The sequence below is a fragment of the Mixophyes fleayi genome, chromosome 8, assembly GCF_038048845.1.
Source record: "Mixophyes fleayi isolate aMixFle1 chromosome 8, aMixFle1.hap1, whole genome shotgun sequence".
Classification (NCBI taxonomy): domain Eukaryota; kingdom Metazoa; phylum Chordata; class Amphibia; order Anura; family Limnodynastidae; genus Mixophyes; species Mixophyes fleayi.
This window is the reverse complement of record NC_134409.1, coordinates 107,115,923-107,135,799: the sequence shown is the minus strand read 5'-3', so window position 1 is coordinate 107,135,799 and position 19,877 is coordinate 107,115,923. Positions and strand designations below refer to the sequence as shown.

Below are 19,877 nucleotides of genomic sequence, written 5' to 3'. Positions count from 1 at the left end.
CCCCCTGGTGTTCACCAAGAACCGCCGCAAGGCGGGATGGGCTTCGCTGTGGAGGAACGCAGGTCGCGGTCCACTGGTCTGCCTCAAGAAGTAAGGATGTAGGAGATAACTCGCGATCACACTGATACTGGAAGATAAATATGAACCACTCCGTGGTCAGGATAGCCACGGTCTGGCACACTGGATACAGATGTAGCGTGGTCAACAAGCCTGGGACTGGTACACTGGAGCGGAGAGATATACGTGGTCAGCAAGCCTGGGTCTGGTACACTGGAGCAGGGAGATAAACGTATTCAACAAGCCTGGGTCTGGTGCACTGGAGTGGAGAGATATACGTGGTCAGCAAGCCTGGGTCTGGTACACTGGAGCGCATAATCTGGAAAGTCAGCAAGCCTGGTCTGGTGGACTGGAATGCACAGAATCGCTAAGTCAGGAACAGGAAGAAGTTGCTCTGACGCTGCCAAGGCGTCAGAGCAGGGTTTTAGCAGTAGCAGCTTTTGAATCCCCGCCCTGACTGGTCATGTGACAGTGCTGTGGAGACCCGGAAGAAAAGGGGATCGCGGCGCTGGAACGGGGACAGGTAAGTGTGTAACACCACCGTCCTCATCCTTATCCTTGACACTTTCCAACACTTTGACACTTCCCTGACCTGTTTCATGGACCTCATTGCCCAATATATCAACACTAACCCTCCTGCCGTTATGCCACATATTTCCCCTCCTGCTCCTATGCCACATTATACCACTCCTTTGCCTATGACATACTGCTTCCCCGTACAACATTTCCTCACTCCTGCCCCTCTGCCAAATTTCTCTCCTCAGGCCCCTATGCCTCAAGTTTTCTCTCATTATCCTCCCCACGTTTACCTCGTAGCCCGACTTCCATCTCCAGCCCCACTGCTCTCTCTTGCCTTTCCACCCTCTGCTGCCCCACTGCCACGCCACCTTCTGCTGCAGCACCTGCTCCTCCACACTGATGTAATCCACATCACGAGTAACACAGAGTGAAGTTAAAGAGACCCACTGCGAAAAATGTTGGCACAGGGGGCACGCATGAGTGTAAGACGAGATAGTTTCATTTGTTATACACATTTGCATGTGTGGTTTGATTTGTCAATTTTTGTTGTTTTGTGTTATCACATATTACACAATTTAAAACAAAAAAATATATCCTTGTTTGTCCATTTACTTTAAGGATTACATTTAAAGCAAGTACCAAAAAGTACTTACATATAAAGTTTGATGAAATTACTTATTCTTTAATGCCGGAATAGTCTTGTGAATCTGAAGAACTAGGATCAACATCATCCATCTCCTGGCCAGCAACCTCAGCCTCTTCCACCCATTCCTGATAGCGATGTTATGGAATACCACACACAGAGCAATTATGTTGCATATAATATTGGGCGATTACATAAGAGCTCCACCAGACTGGTCAAGGCAGCGGAATCTGGCCTTTTAAAGTCCAAAATTCTGCTTTATACGTATGAACCAAATTGTATGCGACTACCTGCTGGATATAAAATGGGAGTGAGTAACTATGGGCGGAAAGGGTACGTGATGTCTACTATAAAGAGTAACAAGAAAGAAAAAAAAGATAGTAATGAGTAGCTATACATACAAACAATTAGGGAGAATTTTTAACATGATATGGTGCGTTTGTAATGCTACAATATTTGACAATTGGTTCTACAAGTACACCATAATGCAAAGAGTGATAATATTTGGCAAAGGTGCTAAACCTTCAATTTATGACTACAGTGTATACCAATATATTTAGAGTAACAAAGGGTCACTTGCAAAACTTTATGTGATAGAAAATAGTGATAGTGATAGAAAATAGTACCTAATAACTGCGCATCACCATGTGGCCTTGCATCTCTTTGCCTCTGTTGTAATCTGTGATACATACCTGATTGCTTGATGACAAAGGAGTCAAGAGTACTCCCCCACTAGGAGCTAACCCAGGCATTAAATCTGGCGAGATGCATTACATATAGCCTGAATATTGATCGAATTTATACTTTCTAGTCCAATAAATAGAAACATTTCCACTCAATGGGACCAGGGCTAGATGTAGACCATCTACGGCCCATGTAACGTGCGGAAAGCTGGTTATGGTGTGTGGCAAAGAAAGTGGCTTGCCACGAGCCTCTAAGAGTGGAATCGGCTATGCAGCTGATAGTCTGCAAGGAAAGACTAGAGACCAGGTTACACACAGGTACAGCAGTGCAACTAAATTCAGAGATTATACAGTTGTAAGACATGTGAGAAAGTAAAAGTATAAAATGTAATTTTACTTGCATGCTTTCACAGTGTCTTTTCCACAGTTAACAGCAGGCTGGTGGGGTGTGTCTGCAAGAAAGATAGTAATTACAGAGCACCTGAGGAAACTTCTTTTGAAGGCAAGGTGGGAGTGTCGCCTGTCCATCAAGCTGAGGCTGTGGGAAGAATCCCAACTACAAAAGACAGTATTGTGCATTTATGCATTGCGACCGATGCCAGCTAGTGGTGTCACGGTTATAGACACCATAGAGGAGCACCGGCTGGTATTTACGTAACTGAACAGGGAGACGCAGAGTCTAACGCACCGCTTTTCTTCACCAGGAGCCCCACAAGGAGGTATGGTCATGGCTGCGTGGGATGCACACATTGCAGTTCTCCAAGTCAGTTACCAGCGCGGTAGAAGTAGGAATAGTTAGGCGGTTCGGGTCAAGCCAAACAGTAGCACAGAACACAGGGAGAACCAGAAGAAGCGTCAAAAACAAGCAGAAGGTCAATGCCAAACAGACTGTGCAGTACAAAATCCAGGAGAATGAGCCAAAGAACAAGCCAGGAGTCAGCAAAACACGATGGAGCATACAAACAGGAAGTGCTGGAGCTGGTCTAAACCAATACTCTGGCACCCTAATGGTGCCAGAATGTAGTTTAAAAAGAAGTCGGGAAAAGCTGATTCAGACATCAGAGCTGTGTGCCCCGTTGCCTGGCAACTGGACACAATTGCTCCTGTGCATGCGCGCGCAGTGAGGAACTGGCAATGGAACACAACTGAACAGGCGACCGTCCCCTGCACCTAGGAGGAGTGCGGGGACGGCGACTGACAGTACTCCCGCCCTCCTATCTGAGGGGATGACTTGACTCTTCAGAAACTCCCTCATGAGACGAGGATCGTGAAGATCTTCTTTGTTGACCCAAGATCTCTTTTCGGAACTGTAACTCCTCCAGTGCACCATGAATTGAGCGTGCCTCTAAGAAGGCACGATTTTAAAATTTGTTCTACCTCAAACTCTTCACCCTGGACAGTCTTGATAGGAGGAGGCGGAGAGGAACCCTGGGTAAATTTGTTCAGGATGAGTGGCTTCAGTAAGGAGATATGGAATGTAATATGGACCCGGAGGAAAGGATGTAACCGGAGTTTATAGGTAACAGGGTTGATTATATGATAAATAGGAAAAGGACCAATATAGTGGGGTGTGAGCCTCATGGAAGGGACATTGAGCTTAAGGTTGCGGGTAGCCAGCCATACTTTATCCCCTACATGGACAACCAGGAGATTTCTTCGGTGGCAATCCACAAAACGTTTATAGAGATCGGAGGATTGTTGCAGTTTGGACTGTACTTGGGAGCAAACCTGGGTAAAATCATGATCCAAACTCTGAGCTGCTGGCACAGAGGATTCGAAGAATTGAAGTCAGAGGGGATGAAGGACCTGGAATGGGCATCAGCCCTGATGTTCTTGATGCCTAGACGGAAGGTCAAAATCAATTGGAATCTGCTAAAAAACAATGACCACCGAGCCAGTCTAGGATTTAGGCATTGAGCAGACTAAAGGTAGGTTAAATACTGTGACAGGAAAGAGAACCCCCTTCAATAGGTAACACCATTCTTCAAGGGCAACTTTGATGGCCAATAGTTTCTTTGTCACTGATACAGTTATTGGCTTCAGTAGGAGAATTTTTTTTAGACAGGAATCCACAATGTCTGAGCTTAGTGGAGGAATCCTTTTGAGAGAGCACTGCCCCTATTCCTACCGCAGAAGCATCAACTTCCAAGAAGAAAGGTTTGCTTTGATCCGACTGACACAGAACAGGGGTGGAAGAGAAAGCCTGTTTCAAGGCCTTAAATGCAAGGATAGCCTCCTGAGGCCAAGATTTAACTTGTCCTCCCTTATGGGTAAGAGAGGTAATGGGAAGTATAAGGGTAGAGAAATTCTTGATAAATTGTCGGTAATAATTGGTAAAACTAATGACGCGTTGAATAGCTTTCAAACTGACAGGTTGGGGCCAATTGAGAATGGCCTCTACTTTGCTTGGATCCATCTGCAGACCTATGTGAGAGAATATCCAAGAAATGGTACCTTTTGACTGTTCAAGAAAGACATTTCTCTAGCTTACAGTACAAATGATTCCCCGAAGGCGACGGAGTAGCTACTTAACGTGGTTACAATGGGATGAGAGGTCTTGAGAGAAAATCAAAATATCGTCCAAGTAAATGACTACCAATTTGTATAAAAGATTTCGGAAGATCTCACTAGCGAACTCTTGGAAGACCGCTGGTGCGCTACAAAGACCGAAGGGCATCACAAGATGTTCATAGTGACCGTCCTGTTAAATGCGGTCTTCCACTCAAATTTTGATCAAATTATAGGCACCTCTTAAGTCCAACTTGGTGAAGATCTGCGCCCCACCGAGACTGTCAGGGAGTTCAGGAATGAGAGGAAGAGGATAGCGATTTTTTTTACCGTAATTGCGTTTAGCTGACGGTAGTCTATGCATGGTCTAAGGGTACCATCCTTTTTCTTCACAAAGAAGAAGCCTGCACCAGGCGTGGAGGAGGATTTTCGAATAAACCCTCATTTGAGGTTCTCCTTCATGTACTCAGACATAGCTTGGGTCTCAGATAAGGATAAAGGGTACACCTTGTCTCTGGGAATGCTTTTACTGGGAATCAGATCTATAGGACACTCTCATGGCTGATGAGGAGGCAGAACCTCAGCTGCAGCTTTACTGAAGACTTCAAGAAATTCAGAGTATGGTTTTGTCAGAGTCTTGAGCAAGGATATGGTGAGGCACGGAATAGAGGATCCAGGAGGTCGTACAGACTTCAGGCAGCGTCCCTTGCAGGACGAACGCCAGAAAATAACTTGTGCTTGAATCCAAGCAAATTGTGAAGAGTGCATTCTCAGCCAAGAGAGACCCAAAAGGATCGGATTAATAGACTGTCCTCTGCAATTCTCTATCTACACCACTTCTCTGGGTAAACTAAGAAGCTCCTTTGGATTTCAATATCATCTCTATGCGGATGATACACAAATTTATCTATCCTCTCCTGATCTAACTCCATCTGTGTTGTCTCACGTTACTGACTGTCTTTCTGCCATTTCATCTTGGATGTCCTCTCGCCAACTCAGACTCAACAAATTCCTTCCCTCTAACAATAAGACTTTCCTCTAGTCTTCAAACCTTCAAGCTTTCTGTGAAAACCCTCTTCAGACAAACTTACGATATTCCTCAACCACCATGTTAATCTCCCTAGGTTACCCTACACAGCTAATGCAAGACAACAGTCCTCTGACCAACATTGCTGTGTGACTGATCACACAGCCCACTCAATAATTTTAACCTTTGCAATCTAGCTGGAAAAATATGCAATATGATATAGCAGTTATCCTTGTGTATCAAACTCCCATTGTCCCAAAGATTGTAAGCTTGCGAGCAAGGACCTCTTACCTCTGCCTGTATGTGTTACCCATTATTGTTTTATTGCTGTTTGTTCCCATTTGTAAAGCACTGCGTAAATTGCTGGTACTATATAAATAAATGTTGATGATGATGATGATGATGATGATGATGATGATGATGAAACAGGTGCTGCGGAAAAGAAGTACCTGCAGGAAAAATTGGAAACCTGCATGGGAGAGTACAGAGTAGAGATGAATTTGAAAAATCTCATGCTTTCTGCAGAAACCTGGTGTTACCTGCATCAGCTTAAGTGACCAGGAAGAGTATAATTGCTTAGAGAATTTTTTTACAGAGGAAAATTACTGTCTTGTAAAAGAAGTACGGAATTCAAAGCAACAGTCTTGTGAAGAAATGGAAAAAGTAGTGGAGGCTCTTGAAGAAACTGCAGAGAGATTGCAGCAGAGAGCATGAAATTGTGGGTTTTGAATCTTTTAAAAATTAATTCCAGGCATTGCAGTAATTGTATGAAGAAAGAGAAAAAAAACAGTGCTCTTAAAGAGGTAGCAGCAGAAAAAGACCAAGAAATTGCTGTTTTAAAATAAAAACTTGTTATGGTTTAGCAAGAGGTACACACATTAAGAGACTCTGTAAAGGAACTTGTGGAGTGCAAATTAGAGAAGCTTCATCTGGCTGTCGAGTGTGAAAAACATGAACAATTACATGTAGATACATCCAAGAAAAGACTCTTTCACTTAATTATGCCAAGGAACATGACCAAGTTGTGGCCTTGGCATCCTCTCTGAGGGGCCTAGTAAACACTATAAATGAGAGCACCCAATTGTGTAAACCTGAGGTCCCAGTACCCAAGGAGGTGTCACTCAGAGCTGGTCAGCCCCATGTGTCCACCAGGGCTGTTTGGGTAGCGGTGCCTCAAATCACTGTTCGGTCAGCGGTGCCTCATAGCTCTGATCCTTCAAAGAAGCTTTATAGTGCTATCGCACTGCTCTCATCCCTCCATTGGCACCACCTGGTGAGGCATTCCCAGCCAAGGACGTGCCCGTCTTCTCCCCTGGCCACACTCTTGCACTGCTTCTCCTTCTATGGTGCAAATCTCTCTACATCTGGCAGGCTTTCAAGTGCCTGAGGCAGCGTTGGATTGCCATCTGCCAGCGACTCCTCCCCTATGTCTAAACTCCTGGGTCCTGGCCTCCCTATTATAGATGAGCACTGGGTCCAGAGGTTACATTACAGTTTAGTATAATTAGCTTATAACCAACTTCAATTACCATGTCATGGTGATACGCCGCGTTCTGCATGGCCAGTACTGCCTATGGCATCCTTATATACACTAGCAGTGTCCCTTATATTAGATTGTTAGCAACTATGTAGTGTCTGTGCTTCTGTCACTTGCTCATCATGTTTATGAAATGCCATGTAATTTTTACCAACTTCCAACACCAGTCTAGATATGTTAAACAGATATTTCCTTGTTTATTATTGCTGTCTGTAATATTGCACTGTACAGTCATGGCCAAAAGTTTTTAGAATGACACAAATATTGGTTTTCACAAAGTTTGTGGCTTCAGTGTTTTTAGACCTCATTGTCAGATGTTGCTATGGTATACTGAAGTAAAATTACAAGCATTTCATAAGTGTCAACAGCTTTTATTGACAATTACATTAAGTTTATGCAAAGAGTCAATATTTGCAGTGGTGACCATTCTTTTTTAAGACCCCTGCAATTCACTCTGGCATGTTGTCAATCAACTTCTGGGCCACATACTGACTGATGGCCGTCCATTCTTGCCTAATCAATGCTTGGAGTTTGTCAGAATTTGTGGGTTTTTATTTGTCGACCCGCCTCTTGAGGATTGACCTCAAGTTCTCAATGGGATTAAGGTCTGTGGAGTTTCCTGGCCATGGACCCAAAATTTTGATGCTTTGAACCCCAAGACACGTAATTATCACTTTGCCCTGTGGCAAGGTGCTCCATCATGCTGGAAAAGGCATTGTTCGTCACCAAAATGTTCTTGGATGGTTGGAAGAAGTTGCTCTTGGAGGATGTTTTGGTACCATTCTTTATTCATGGCTGTGTTCTTAGGCAAAATTGTGAGTGAGCCCACTGCCTTGGCTGAGAAGCTTGTCCAAAACTTGCAATAAATGGCACTATAGTAACTGAATATATTTTTATTAATTAATTGTGTTTCTATATCATGCATTTTTGTCTATATTTTTATCTCGTGCCCATTCCTTCTCTTTGATTCTGCATCATTCCCAATTGTATGACATTGCCATATTGCTCTACAAGAAGGTGCAGCTGTTCTCTCATTGAAGACATGAATCCTTTATTTTTGCACTAATATTTGGACTATATATTGATACTCATTCTTGCTTGTTGTTGTGGGCAGTTTTGAATTTATAACACTACCTAGTGTGTTTACATTGCTTACAGCAGGATTAACAAGCACCAAAAGGCAAGGGGCGAATCTTTTAGCATTTTTGATATGTCTAGTGTTTGTTAAAATTGTAGTGACTATTATAACAGTGTTTGTCTTTGTGGTTTACTAGGCATTGTTTGACAATCAAGCTATGGTCACCTCCAAGTAAACATATTGTAAAGCATCACTCTATAGCCATATGTTAAACTGCAGTGGAGTATGTTCCCAGAAACACACCAACTGATAACTGAAAGGCAGGTGTAGGCAGCAGATAGACACACTAATAATAAATAAGATATTCAGATCAGTAGATGGCCAAAGAGAACGAACAGACATTCAAACACAGGTACGGTCAGACATGTGGGTACGACAAAACATTCAGTACAAACATGCTCACACATAGACATAGCTATCAGAATTACACAGACAGAATAAATAGAAATTGTTAATATTATTATGTGCTGACTGTCAAGTTAACATTTGCACACATACATCTGTATGTTTCTCTTATTAAAGGGATAACTTGGCAACTCTAACCTAAACTACACTTCTTCAAAAATAAAAATTAACTTCAAAGTTTTGTCTAAGATCACATTTGGACCATTCCATTAATCACACCTTCCAACTGTCCGGATTTTGGCAGGACATCAAAAATTGCAGGCTGCAAAGCGGTCTGTGTTTTATAAGAAAGTGGGTGGAGCTCTACCCAAATTATGTCCCATTTGTAGGTGGAGTTTGGACAAATCAAGGGCAGGGCTTATTTTGTCCTGTTTTCAGGATTCTATATGTTGAGAGGTATGCCTTAATAAATTTAACTTTTCCTGTTTTCATTTCTAATAAGGTGACATTGGGCTATTGCCATTCATGTGCCATTAGTGTAAATCTTTTACTTTATATTTAGTATTCTTTCCATATTTAAGCAGAAATATTACCTACAGTACACTCAATTATACATTGTGCAGGTATCTGAGAAGTAAACCTATGTTACACTTACTGTGTGTTTTTGACATATATTGCTGCATGAAGATAGGATGTTCTGGGCAGCTATAAATGTTCTTGGGTTTTAATGAGAAAGTGAACATCTAATGTATACTGGCAAGAGCTGACATGTTCTGTATATCACCCAACTGCTATATTTCAAGACCGAAAACCTGATTGGCTTTGAATGGTTACCTGATATTAGTGCCACAGGATCTTCAGCTTTCACAAACAGCTAATTTGAATAATAAATCACCAATTTCATTTGGCCACTGTTTTTGCATAGATGTGCCCCATTTTAGACAATGCTTACAGGATTTATATAGGGAAATTCAGGTCTTTGTAGGGCTGCAACATGTTTCATCTACTGATGCGAGAGTCGGTCATATCAGGGCATTTCTTGCTGAGTGTGGATTATGAGCATGATTGCAGCGCGGCAATTACAAGTCTTCCTTATGCAGCCTAAGGGTGTGAGAGTTATTCACCCAGATGCAAAATCATTTTGTTTTGCTTTATGGGACAGTATAAATGAGATTGAAGAAGAGAATAATGTGCATTTATGAGATTTATGGGGTCATTCCATTTTTAGATGGAGATCACTGACATTCAAAATGCAAGCAATGTGTTTAGCTTTAAACCCCCTGAGCAAGATGCAGTTCCATATCTAGCAGCAATAACGTGTGTGTGTGTGTGTGTGTGTGTGTGTGTGTGTGTATGTATGTATGTATGTATGTATGTATATATATATATATATATATATATATGCAAAGAGACATTCTGCCCTATTACCTTGGGGACAAATATGAAGTAAGATGTCTTACCGTTTCAATGCTTCTTTTCTGTAAACAAAAGGAAAATATATCTTTATATATTGTACTTATTGTACATATATACTTTTAGCAAAATGTATATTGTTATTAAAATAAGTCCTTATGACAGACGGCTATAGTAATTATAAAAATTGACAGCATACATGTGACATTCTGTTCATGGAGTACTTTTTTCACTGAAACTCTGAAAAGGAATGTCTCTTTATTGAAGGCATCAAAAATCATCAATGTATTACATAGAAGAGAAGTGAGTCACAAATTTTACAAATGCGTTGAAATATAAAGAGCCATAATGTAGATATGTGATATATCAAGATAACAAATTTTTATCTTAGCAAAGTTTAGAGAATCATGAATATTGCAGCAAAGACATGATAAGCTGGAATTAGAAAACCACAGAGAAAACAAGCAATTCGATGCATAATAATAATGATAAATAGCATGAGTGTGTAAGGGAAAGATGGGGAATGGAGTGTGGGAGGAGTGAGGATAGGGTAATAGGGAATAAGGAATTGACTCTGTGGCTGCTTAAGGTAGAACCACGACCAAAGGAGCTATCTCGTGGAGGAGGTCGGGGATAGGGAGGTGGTATGTCGGACAACTCATCTGTGCTCGGCCTCCAAATCTACTGGTAGCAGAGGCTGCTGAGTGCATATAAGTAAGCTGGCATTTTGCCACTATTGCTTGCAGTGAGTGAGTTGATGTGATTTTGAGATTCTCGCCTTCTTTTCTATGCCCACTTTAGTGACATCATTTCATCATAAAAGCCACTGGAATGCCCACCGAAAACAAACCTTTCTTTATCTTATCCCATAAAAAAACAACTTACGGGCACACTACTACCACCTAATGCTAAAAAAATATAGCCTGACTTTCCCAGAACTCATGGACAACCGTTTACAAGTAACTTGTGTGGGAAAATGGTAGTGTGCAGATGAATCACTTTTATGTTTTGCTTTTTATCACATAAACAAAGAAGATTTTTTTAGTTCATATATATTTAGGGTTTTGAAGCTCTTTTATTCTTTTAAAGTGAATTTGAAAATGCTGTGTGTGTGTGTGTGTGTGTGTGAGTTTTTTGTTCTCTTCTGCTATATTGGGTCTACCTTCCAGGTGTCCAATCTTGGATGTATGGTAGGGAGCATACTGTCCATTTTTCAATTTGTTTTTATTAACTGGGCCAGAATACGACATTTCTAGATTCGGCTGAATTGAATAGGCTTATTTTGTGCCTCACTGTTGCATTTCGACAGAGAATGGCAGTTCTAATTAGGGATGTGCACCGGCGACTTTTGAGGTCTCGTGTTTTGTGTTTTGGATCCGGATTTTCATTATTTTTGGGGTTCGGATTTGTCTCGCAAAACACTTGACGAAAGGTCTCGGTTCGGATTTAAGGTTTTGGATTCGGATTTTTTTTGAAAAAAACATAAAAAGTTTAAAAACCAAGTTTTTGGGCTTATTTTCACTCCTACGCTATTATTAACCTCAATAACGTTCAATAACAAGCATTTCCACTAATTTACAGTGTATTCTGAACACCTCAAAATATAGTTATTAGTCCAAAACGTTGCAACGAGGTATCTTTCTGGACTGCGTAGAGGAGTGGGTCACCACAATATATATAATAAGAAAACCATCAACTTGTGTGATTCGCACCAATAAATGTACCTGGACTGCCTAAAGGAGTGGGTCACCACAATATATATTAAAAACCCTGAACTTGTATGATTCGCAGCAATAAATGTACCTGGACTGCGTAGAGAAGTGGGTCACCACAATATATATTAAAAACCCTGAACTTGTATGATTCGCACCAATAAATGTACCTGGACTGCGTAGAGGAGTGGGTCACCACAATATATATTAAAAACCCTGAACTTGTATGATTCGCACCAATAAATGTACCTGGACTGCGTAGAGGAGTGGGCACTGGGCACCACAATAAAAAATATATAGAAAACCTTCAACAGGTCTGAATTACACCCAAAAATAGTATCTGGACTGCATAGAGGACTGGCCACTGGCCACCACAATATAATATAGAGAAAACCTTCAACAGGTCAGAATTACACCCAAAAATAGTATCTGGACTGCGTAGAGTAGTGGGCACTGGGCACCACAATAAAATATATAAAAAACCTTCAACGGGTCTGCATTACACTGCACATACGGCTGCTCCTCCATCCTCTCCATCATATACATGTTGGAGTTTCAGCGTGTGACAACCTCTTGTTTTTGATAATGTCAGTGCATTTTGAATATTTTTCAATTTGCCCCACACCACTGAATGTACTTTATCTATGATACGCATCTATCTATCTTGACTGCGTAGTGTGGTGGCCCCGGTACACAATTTGGTACCGAGGCCACAATATAATTAAAAAACCCTCCACGGGTCAGAATTCCACCAAAAAAGGGTATGGACTGCGTAGTGTGGTGGCCCCGGTACACAATTTGGTACCGAGGCCACAATACCTCCTCCAACTTCCAAGTGTAGTGTTTATAAAGACAGACAGCGTCGAAGTGTTATTAGTTGACTTTCTTAACCCTAAAATTGTCCCTGTTGCAAATATTCGTGCAATGGACAGTTACTTTTTTATTGAAAGACTCAAGCTTTCAAGTGTAGTGTTTATAAAATATAAACAACAATACAGTAGTTTTAGAGCACGTCAATACCTCTTGTTTTAAATTATGACAGGGCATTTCACTTTTGGTTTAATTTTTTGAATTTGTTTAAATTTGGTTTTACTTTTTGAACATGGCAAACGACTGTTGATTGGTCATATAATGCAAAAAAAAAAGTTCCAAGATGGAATTGTCCTTGGGCCCTCACACCCACCCTTATGTTGTTGAAATAGGACATGCACACTTTAACAAACCAATCATTTCAGCGACAGGGCCTACCAAACAACTTTGGCTGAAATGATTGGTTTGTTTGGGCCCCCACACCAAAAAAGCTATTTATCTCTCCCTGTACAGACTAAACAGGCTCTACTGAGGCAAGATGTCGTCCTCATCCTCAACCTCTGATTCCTCTCCCCCTACAGTGTGTACTTCCTCCTCCTCACACATTATCAATTCGTCCCCGCTGGACTCCACAACCACAGTCCCTCTGTACTGTCTGGAGGGCAGTGCTGTACTTCATTGAGGAATTGATTATTCATTTTTATAAACATCATTTTTTCAACGTTGTGAGGAAGCAATCTCCTTCGCCGCTCACTGACCAGGTTCCCCGCTGCACTAAAAACTCTTTCCGAGTACACACTGGAGGGGGGACAACTCAGTTAAAAAATAGAGCCAGTTTGTACAGGGGCTTCCAAACTGCCTTTTGGAGTTCTACCACGTCACTACCTCTAGTTAATTTAGATTGCAAGGCTTGTAAATATAAATACTTTGAAGATAAAAAAAGCAGGCTGCACAGACTGTGGAGCTAGAAAGTGAAATTAAATGGACCACGTTACTTTGGTGGCTATCTATGCCCCCCCCCCCCCCCCGCCCTACACTTGTAGTTGAATATAAATAAAGCAGCCTGCATAGACTGTAGAACTAGAAATTCAAATATACAAAGAAATGGACAAAGGCAGTTTGGTATCTGTCTGCATCAGATCCCCTCTCCACTAGGAGTAAAACAGAAAACTTTTCAGCCGTTATATAATCTAGAATATAAATAGAAATTGAGAAAGGCAATTTGGTATCTGTCTGCATCATAATCATCAACATCCTCCTCAGCGCCAGCTACATCAATATCCTCCTCCCAGTGTACAACATTCACACCTTCATTAGCCAAATCTGTAACTGGACTGTGGGTGATCGTTCCAGCATATGCAGAGGGCGTGCTGCAAATGCTGGATGGAGTCACCTCTTCCCGTACAGTGATCGGAAGGTCAGGGTTCACAACCAACAACACCCTTGGACTCGCCTTGGGGATTTGTGATGTCATCTGTTTAGAAGGCAGAGTTCTTTGCTGTTTTGTTGTTGTTGCTGACAGCATAACTCTCTTAAATTTTTTGTGGGGGGGGGGAGGAGGGCTTAGATCCTTGGGTGAAGCTGGACCACTAGTCATCAACATGGGCCAGGGCCTAAGCCGTTCTTTGCCACTACGTGTCGTAAATGGCATATTGCCAACTTTACGTTTCTCCTCAGATGATTTTAAGTTTCTCTTTTTGCTACTTTTTGAGAACTTGGGCTTTTTGGATTTTACATGCCCTGTACTAGGAGATTGGGCATCGGGCTTGGAAGACGACCTGGATGGCATTTCATCGTCTATGTCATGACTAGTGGCAGCAGCTTCAGCATTAGGAGGAAGTGGGTCTTGATCTTTCCCTACTTTATCCTCCAAATTTTTGGTCTCCATAATATGTAGCACAAGATACTGCAGAATGTGTGAACTTGGTAATATTGCAGTACCAATGGGCTTATACTGCTGGATTGGCTTTGCAAATTTGGTTATAATTTTTTTTTTTTTTAATTTTTAATTTTAATTTTTTTTATAACTTTTTTTTTATTTTTTAAAAACTTGGGAATAATGGGGAAATAACTATGCCCTTAGAAGCACAGAGCACAGGACACAGCACCACTGGACTGAACAGGACACAGCACAGGACCCAGCAGCACTACGGAACTCAGCAGGACAGAGCACAGGACACAGCACCACTGGACTGATACTGCAGAATGTGTGAACTTTGTAATATTGCAGTACCACTGGACTTTTACTGCTGAATGTGTGAACTTGGTAATATTGCAGTACCAATGGGCTTATACTGCTGGATTGGTTTTGTAAATTTGGTTATAATTATATATATTTTTTTTAATTTTTTATTTTTTATTTTTTTTTACTTTTTTTTTATTTTTTAAAAACTTGGGAATAATGGGGAAATAACTATGCCCTTAGAAGCACAGTGCACAGGAAACAGCACCACTGGACTGAACAGGACACAGCACAGGACCCAGCAGCACTACGGAACTCAGCAGGACAGAGCACAGGACACAGCACCACTGGACTGATACTGCAGAATGTGTGAACTTTGTAATATTGCAGTACCACTGGACTTTTACTGCTGAATGTGTGAACTTGGTAATATTGCAGTACCAATGGGCTTATACTGCTGGATTGGTTTTGTAAATTTGGTTATAATTATATATATTTTTTTTAATTTTTTATTTTTTATTTTTTTTTACTTTTTTTTTATTTTTTAAAAACTTGGGAATAATGGGGAAATAACTATGCCCTTAGAAGCACAGAGCACAGGAAACAGCACCACTGGACTGAACAGGACACAGCACAGGACCCAGCAGCACTACGGAACTCAGCAGGACAGAGCACAGGACACAGCACCACTGGACTGATACTGCAGAATGTGTGAACTTTGTAATATTGCAGTACCACTGGACTTTTACTGCTGAATGTGTGAACTTGGTAATATTGCAGTACCAATGGGCTTATACTGCAGGATTGGTTGTGCAAATTTTGTGGTAATTAAAAAAAAATTAAATTAGTTTTTGGTATTTTTTTAAATAACTTTTTTTTATTTTTTTAAACACAGGGGAATATTGGGAAAATAACTATGCCCTTAGAAGCACAGAGCACAGGACACAGCACCACTGGACTGAACAGGACACAGCACAGGACCCAGCAGCACCACTGACCTCAGAAGGACAGAGCACAGCACACAGCACCACTGGACTGATACTGCAGAACACAGCACAGCACAGCACAGAACTAAACAGCACAGCACAGAACTAAACGGCACAGCACGAGATCTACCAGGACAGAGGACCACCTAACACACCCTCCCTCCACCGTGATCAATGCCCGAGTGAAGATGGCGGCGACTAGCGGGGAATTTATAGGATCCGAGTATCGTGAGATCCGACAACGGGATTATGAGTCAGAGCCTCAGTTTCAGATTTGAATTTGGCGCCAATACCCGGATCTGTCTCGGATCCGACTCGGATCGGCAACGTTCGGGTGGGCTCGGATTTCAGAAATCCGAGTGCGCTCATCTCTAGTTCTAATGTGCACTTCATGTAATTTAATAATTACAGATGAGTGATTTAGATTCAGAAATACTGAATGAAACCAAGTCATGACTTGATTCCTCGTGCCACAGTCAGATCTGAAAATGAGGCAAAACATAATTTCGGGAAAAATGTCAGTTGTCGCCAGTTTTGGATTGATATCTTCTATATAGAGCCCTTCCTTTGTATTCTCATCTGCCATTTTACAACAGACAGCATGTTGGGAGGATGTTGTCTGCAGTACTTTGCTGTGAATAACGCATTTAAACTAGACTACAGTGTTAGACATGGTGCAGGGGACAGAAGAAAGAATAGAATAGCTATGATTGATTATAATAAATTTTTTGCAGTTTAGTTATCCAGAGATCAGTATGGTAGAATACTTTGCAGATGAATGTTTCCATATATAATACTATATAGAGTTAAACATCATTCAGAACTGACTAGTATTTAGTGGCTAAAAAATGTGCTACTGCTGTATGAGCATTTGCAGCAGAATCCAAAAAACAATCAGATTAATTTCTTTGAAAAATTTTAAATTTTCTATGGAAAGTAAGCCTGTGTGGAACAGTGACATCTGTGTTAAGTAGGAAAATACTGGTGTTTGTGTGTGAGGGTCAGCAGCAGAACTTCTCCAAAAAACAACTATATTCAAAACTTTTTTGTATTTTTCAAAACTTGTGAAGTTGTTGTTAAGGTTCATACAGTGACATCTATTTTAAGTGGAAAAAATAAGGGTGAAATTAGGTAATGTAAACAAAACAAAACTTAAGTGTAAGATACAAGAGATAAAAATGTTGAAAATCTACACACACACACACTACATTTAGAACCCAATTGTAAAGTGTTGCGTAATTTGCTGACGCTATATGACTAAATGATGATGATAAACTAAGGTGGCCTGCACCCATACTAAAAAAACTTAAAAGGCTACGCACACAATAAATTTGGAACATAATAGAGCATCCATCATAGACACTGATGCTACAGAATCAGGCAGAGGTGATTGGATGGACAGTGGTATGAATGAAAAGAGTGAGACATTTATAAAAGTGAATAGACGAAGGTTGCCTGCACCCATACTAAAACATTCAAAGACTAGTACTATTACTATTACTAATAACAATAATTCAATACATTTTGAACATTACAGTGCATCCCTTATCGACAGTGAATATACAGTAACAGGCAGCGGTCATTGGACGTAGAGTGGTATGAATGAATAGACATTTAGTAAAGTAAATAGAAGACAGAGAATTGAACTCATAATAAAAATGTGGAAAGACCACGCAAACAATATATTTTTAATATAAGGCAGCATGCCTCATGGAAAGTGAAGAGGCGTTAAGAAGCAGAGTTCAAGTAGATACCCAATTGTAAAGTGGTACGCAATTTGGTGGCGCTATATAAGTAAATGCTAATGATGATAGATGATGATGGACTGCATTCATAATAAAAATGTTGAGACTACTCACTTCACCTTGGGCAGTGCATTCATTGGTAGCCAAGAACGGAGCTTGCAAATACCTTGCTTTACTTATAAGTGGTTGTTTATGTTACAAGTAAGGTAGATCTGGATGAATAGAAATATGTCTCGAAATGCTGCCCTTGTGAAGCAAACAAGGGGACTCTAATATATCTGCCAGTTACCATGTATATATATATATATATATCCAGTTACCATGTATAGCTACATACTAATGTCCAGTTTGTTATTATAATGTCAATCTCAATTTGTCCTTTTGGCTAAGCTCAAGTGTAGCATCTGATCTAGTACGGTTGTTTCTGATTGCTCTAAATTGCTGGGTCTCCTTGGTCTGATACCATCAGAGGTGGTAGAGGCTAATAATGTAGAGCAATTTAAACATGTTTGGGATAGACATAAGGAAATCCTTAAAAAGAAATAAAGATTAAATAGGGTTGGAGGTTTCCATAGGATAAAAAATGGGCAGACTATATGGGCCAAGTGGTTCTTATCTGCCGTCAAATTCAAATTGTAAACCAAGGTGTTTGCAGTTTGCATTAGGTGTGCTTTAAAATTATCGGCAGATTGCACACTTCATAACGCATTGTCTGAGAAACTCAACCAATTAATTACAATCTAACCAATGGGCTGTGAGACACTGAGGATAAGCAACCTTTCATTTTTAATACAAAAGATAGAGACTTAATGAATTCCAGTTTCCAGATATTAAAAATATAAGTCACTATAGACAAGTAAATGCACTCTTAACTACTTGAACATGGCTGACAGGCTTTTAAAAGATAAGGCGCAATAAATCTGAAGGGCAGAGGTAGGCGTACTGTGGCTCTTCCGCTGGAAGTATAAGTCCTATCATGACAGGTCATCCTGGGACCTATAATTCCAATACAGCTGCAGAGTCAGAGATAGTCCAAACTTGATCACATTTAGTATTGGCTAACTCCTTTGCTATCTGTTGTCATGTACCCATTTTGTTAGCCACTAACCTTCTGTCTGCTTGCTTCCATCCCAATGCCATATATGTGTTAACCTTTCCATTGAACTTTGTATTGTCCCAACTCCCAATGTTCACCTCTTCTACTTTACTCTTACCCTGCAGGTTAACCCCTCTGTTCTCTTCTTCCTCTGTGTTATCCACTTATGCTCTGTTGTATTTTCCTCCTTTCCCCTTGTAAGATTTTGTCCTCTGCTGTACTCTTTGCTTTACTCTCCTATATCTGATGTGATGCTTCATTTTTTACGAGCACATTTGCTGAAGCACATAATATTTTTGTAACTCAAATATTGATAACTATGTATACATATAACAACACATACTGACCTGGATGTTTCTCAGTCCTTCAGTCAGGTAGTTACTATTTACTGAAGACAAAATATAAAAAAGCAACGTATAAACCTGCAGGAAATTACCCATTTTGCAAATGCGTCTTGTCTGTCTGACAGAAAAGTATTATAGATAGTATCAGGAATTAGGTTAATAATTAATGGAATGTCAAATATACCACAATCCCATCAACATGTAGAAGTTGGTTGCACACTACTCTCCTATTAAATTTATGAATGAGAACAAGGGGCCTGATTTATTAAGGATCTTAACTTGACGAACTTCTTATTTAAGTCTCCTGGACAAACTTAAGTTAAATACTGACTGTTTTTTCATGTAGCACACAAATATCAACTTTAAATTTCAGTGTACAAATAAGCTATCAAGTATTTGTGTGCATAAATTTTTGAACACAGTGCTGTGTGGAGAGAAAGAGCTAATTGAGGTAACTATGCTTGCAGGGGCGGATCTAGACATTTGTCCTACCCCGGGCGATTTTAGGTGGGGCGGTATAGGCCCCGCCCCCTTTCTGATGTCTAAGGCTGCCGGCCGCTGCACAGTATGTGTAGGTCCGTTCAGCAGTGGCAGTGTGCTGTCCCGCTGCTCTGATTGTGTTTTAAACACAATCAGAGCAGCCGGGCAGCACACTGTCACTGCTGAACGGACCTGCACAGTGTGAAGCTGTCGGCAGCAAGCCCCTGGTAGGGGGGCGATTGTCCCGACTGCCCCCCCCCCCTGGATCCGCCACTGATGCTCGTATACCTCTTTTCTTGCAGACAAGTGGAACAAATATAACTTAACATCGGAATCATCAAGACATATGCATTGTAACATGTATAGCGGAAGTAAAACTTGGCGTTTTGTCCATTCTCAGGGTTACGAACAATTGTCGGAACAACCATACTCCCGCTTATCCTCTGGAGGCTCCAGGATGCGGTAAGAACTTTTGCGGATGGTTATATCCCGCTGTCTTTGGATGTAATGAGCATAATGAACATATGTTAAAATGAGGACATTGCGATATTTCTGCCCAGTATGTAACAGGGTCACTCTACATTACCTATATATCATTGGGACTCATATATATTTTTTCTGGAAGACTATTCGACTTTGTGAACAAGAACGG

At 40.9% G+C, this 19,877-nt stretch overlaps 1 protein-coding gene across 3 annotated transcripts in view; it reads right to left on the bottom strand.

Moving 5' to 3' along the window:
- The window catches only part of LOC142099563 (inter-alpha-trypsin inhibitor heavy chain H3-like), a 185,038-nt gene extending 166,157 nt beyond the window's left edge, over positions 1–18,881 (bottom strand). For all 3 annotated transcript variants that reach the window (XM_075183114.1, XM_075183116.1, XM_075183115.1), the window contains exons 1-2: positions 18,749–18,881; positions 9,918–9,935 (exon numbers count right to left, since the gene is read on the bottom strand). In XM_075183114.1, coding sequence (XP_075039215.1) covers positions 9,918–9,935; positions 18,749–18,841 — 111 coding nt within the window. In that variant the 5' untranslated portion in view covers positions 18,842–18,881. The remainder of the gene's footprint in view (positions 1–9,917; positions 9,936–18,748) is intronic.
- Between the last annotated feature and the right edge of the window lie 996 nt (positions 18,882–19,877).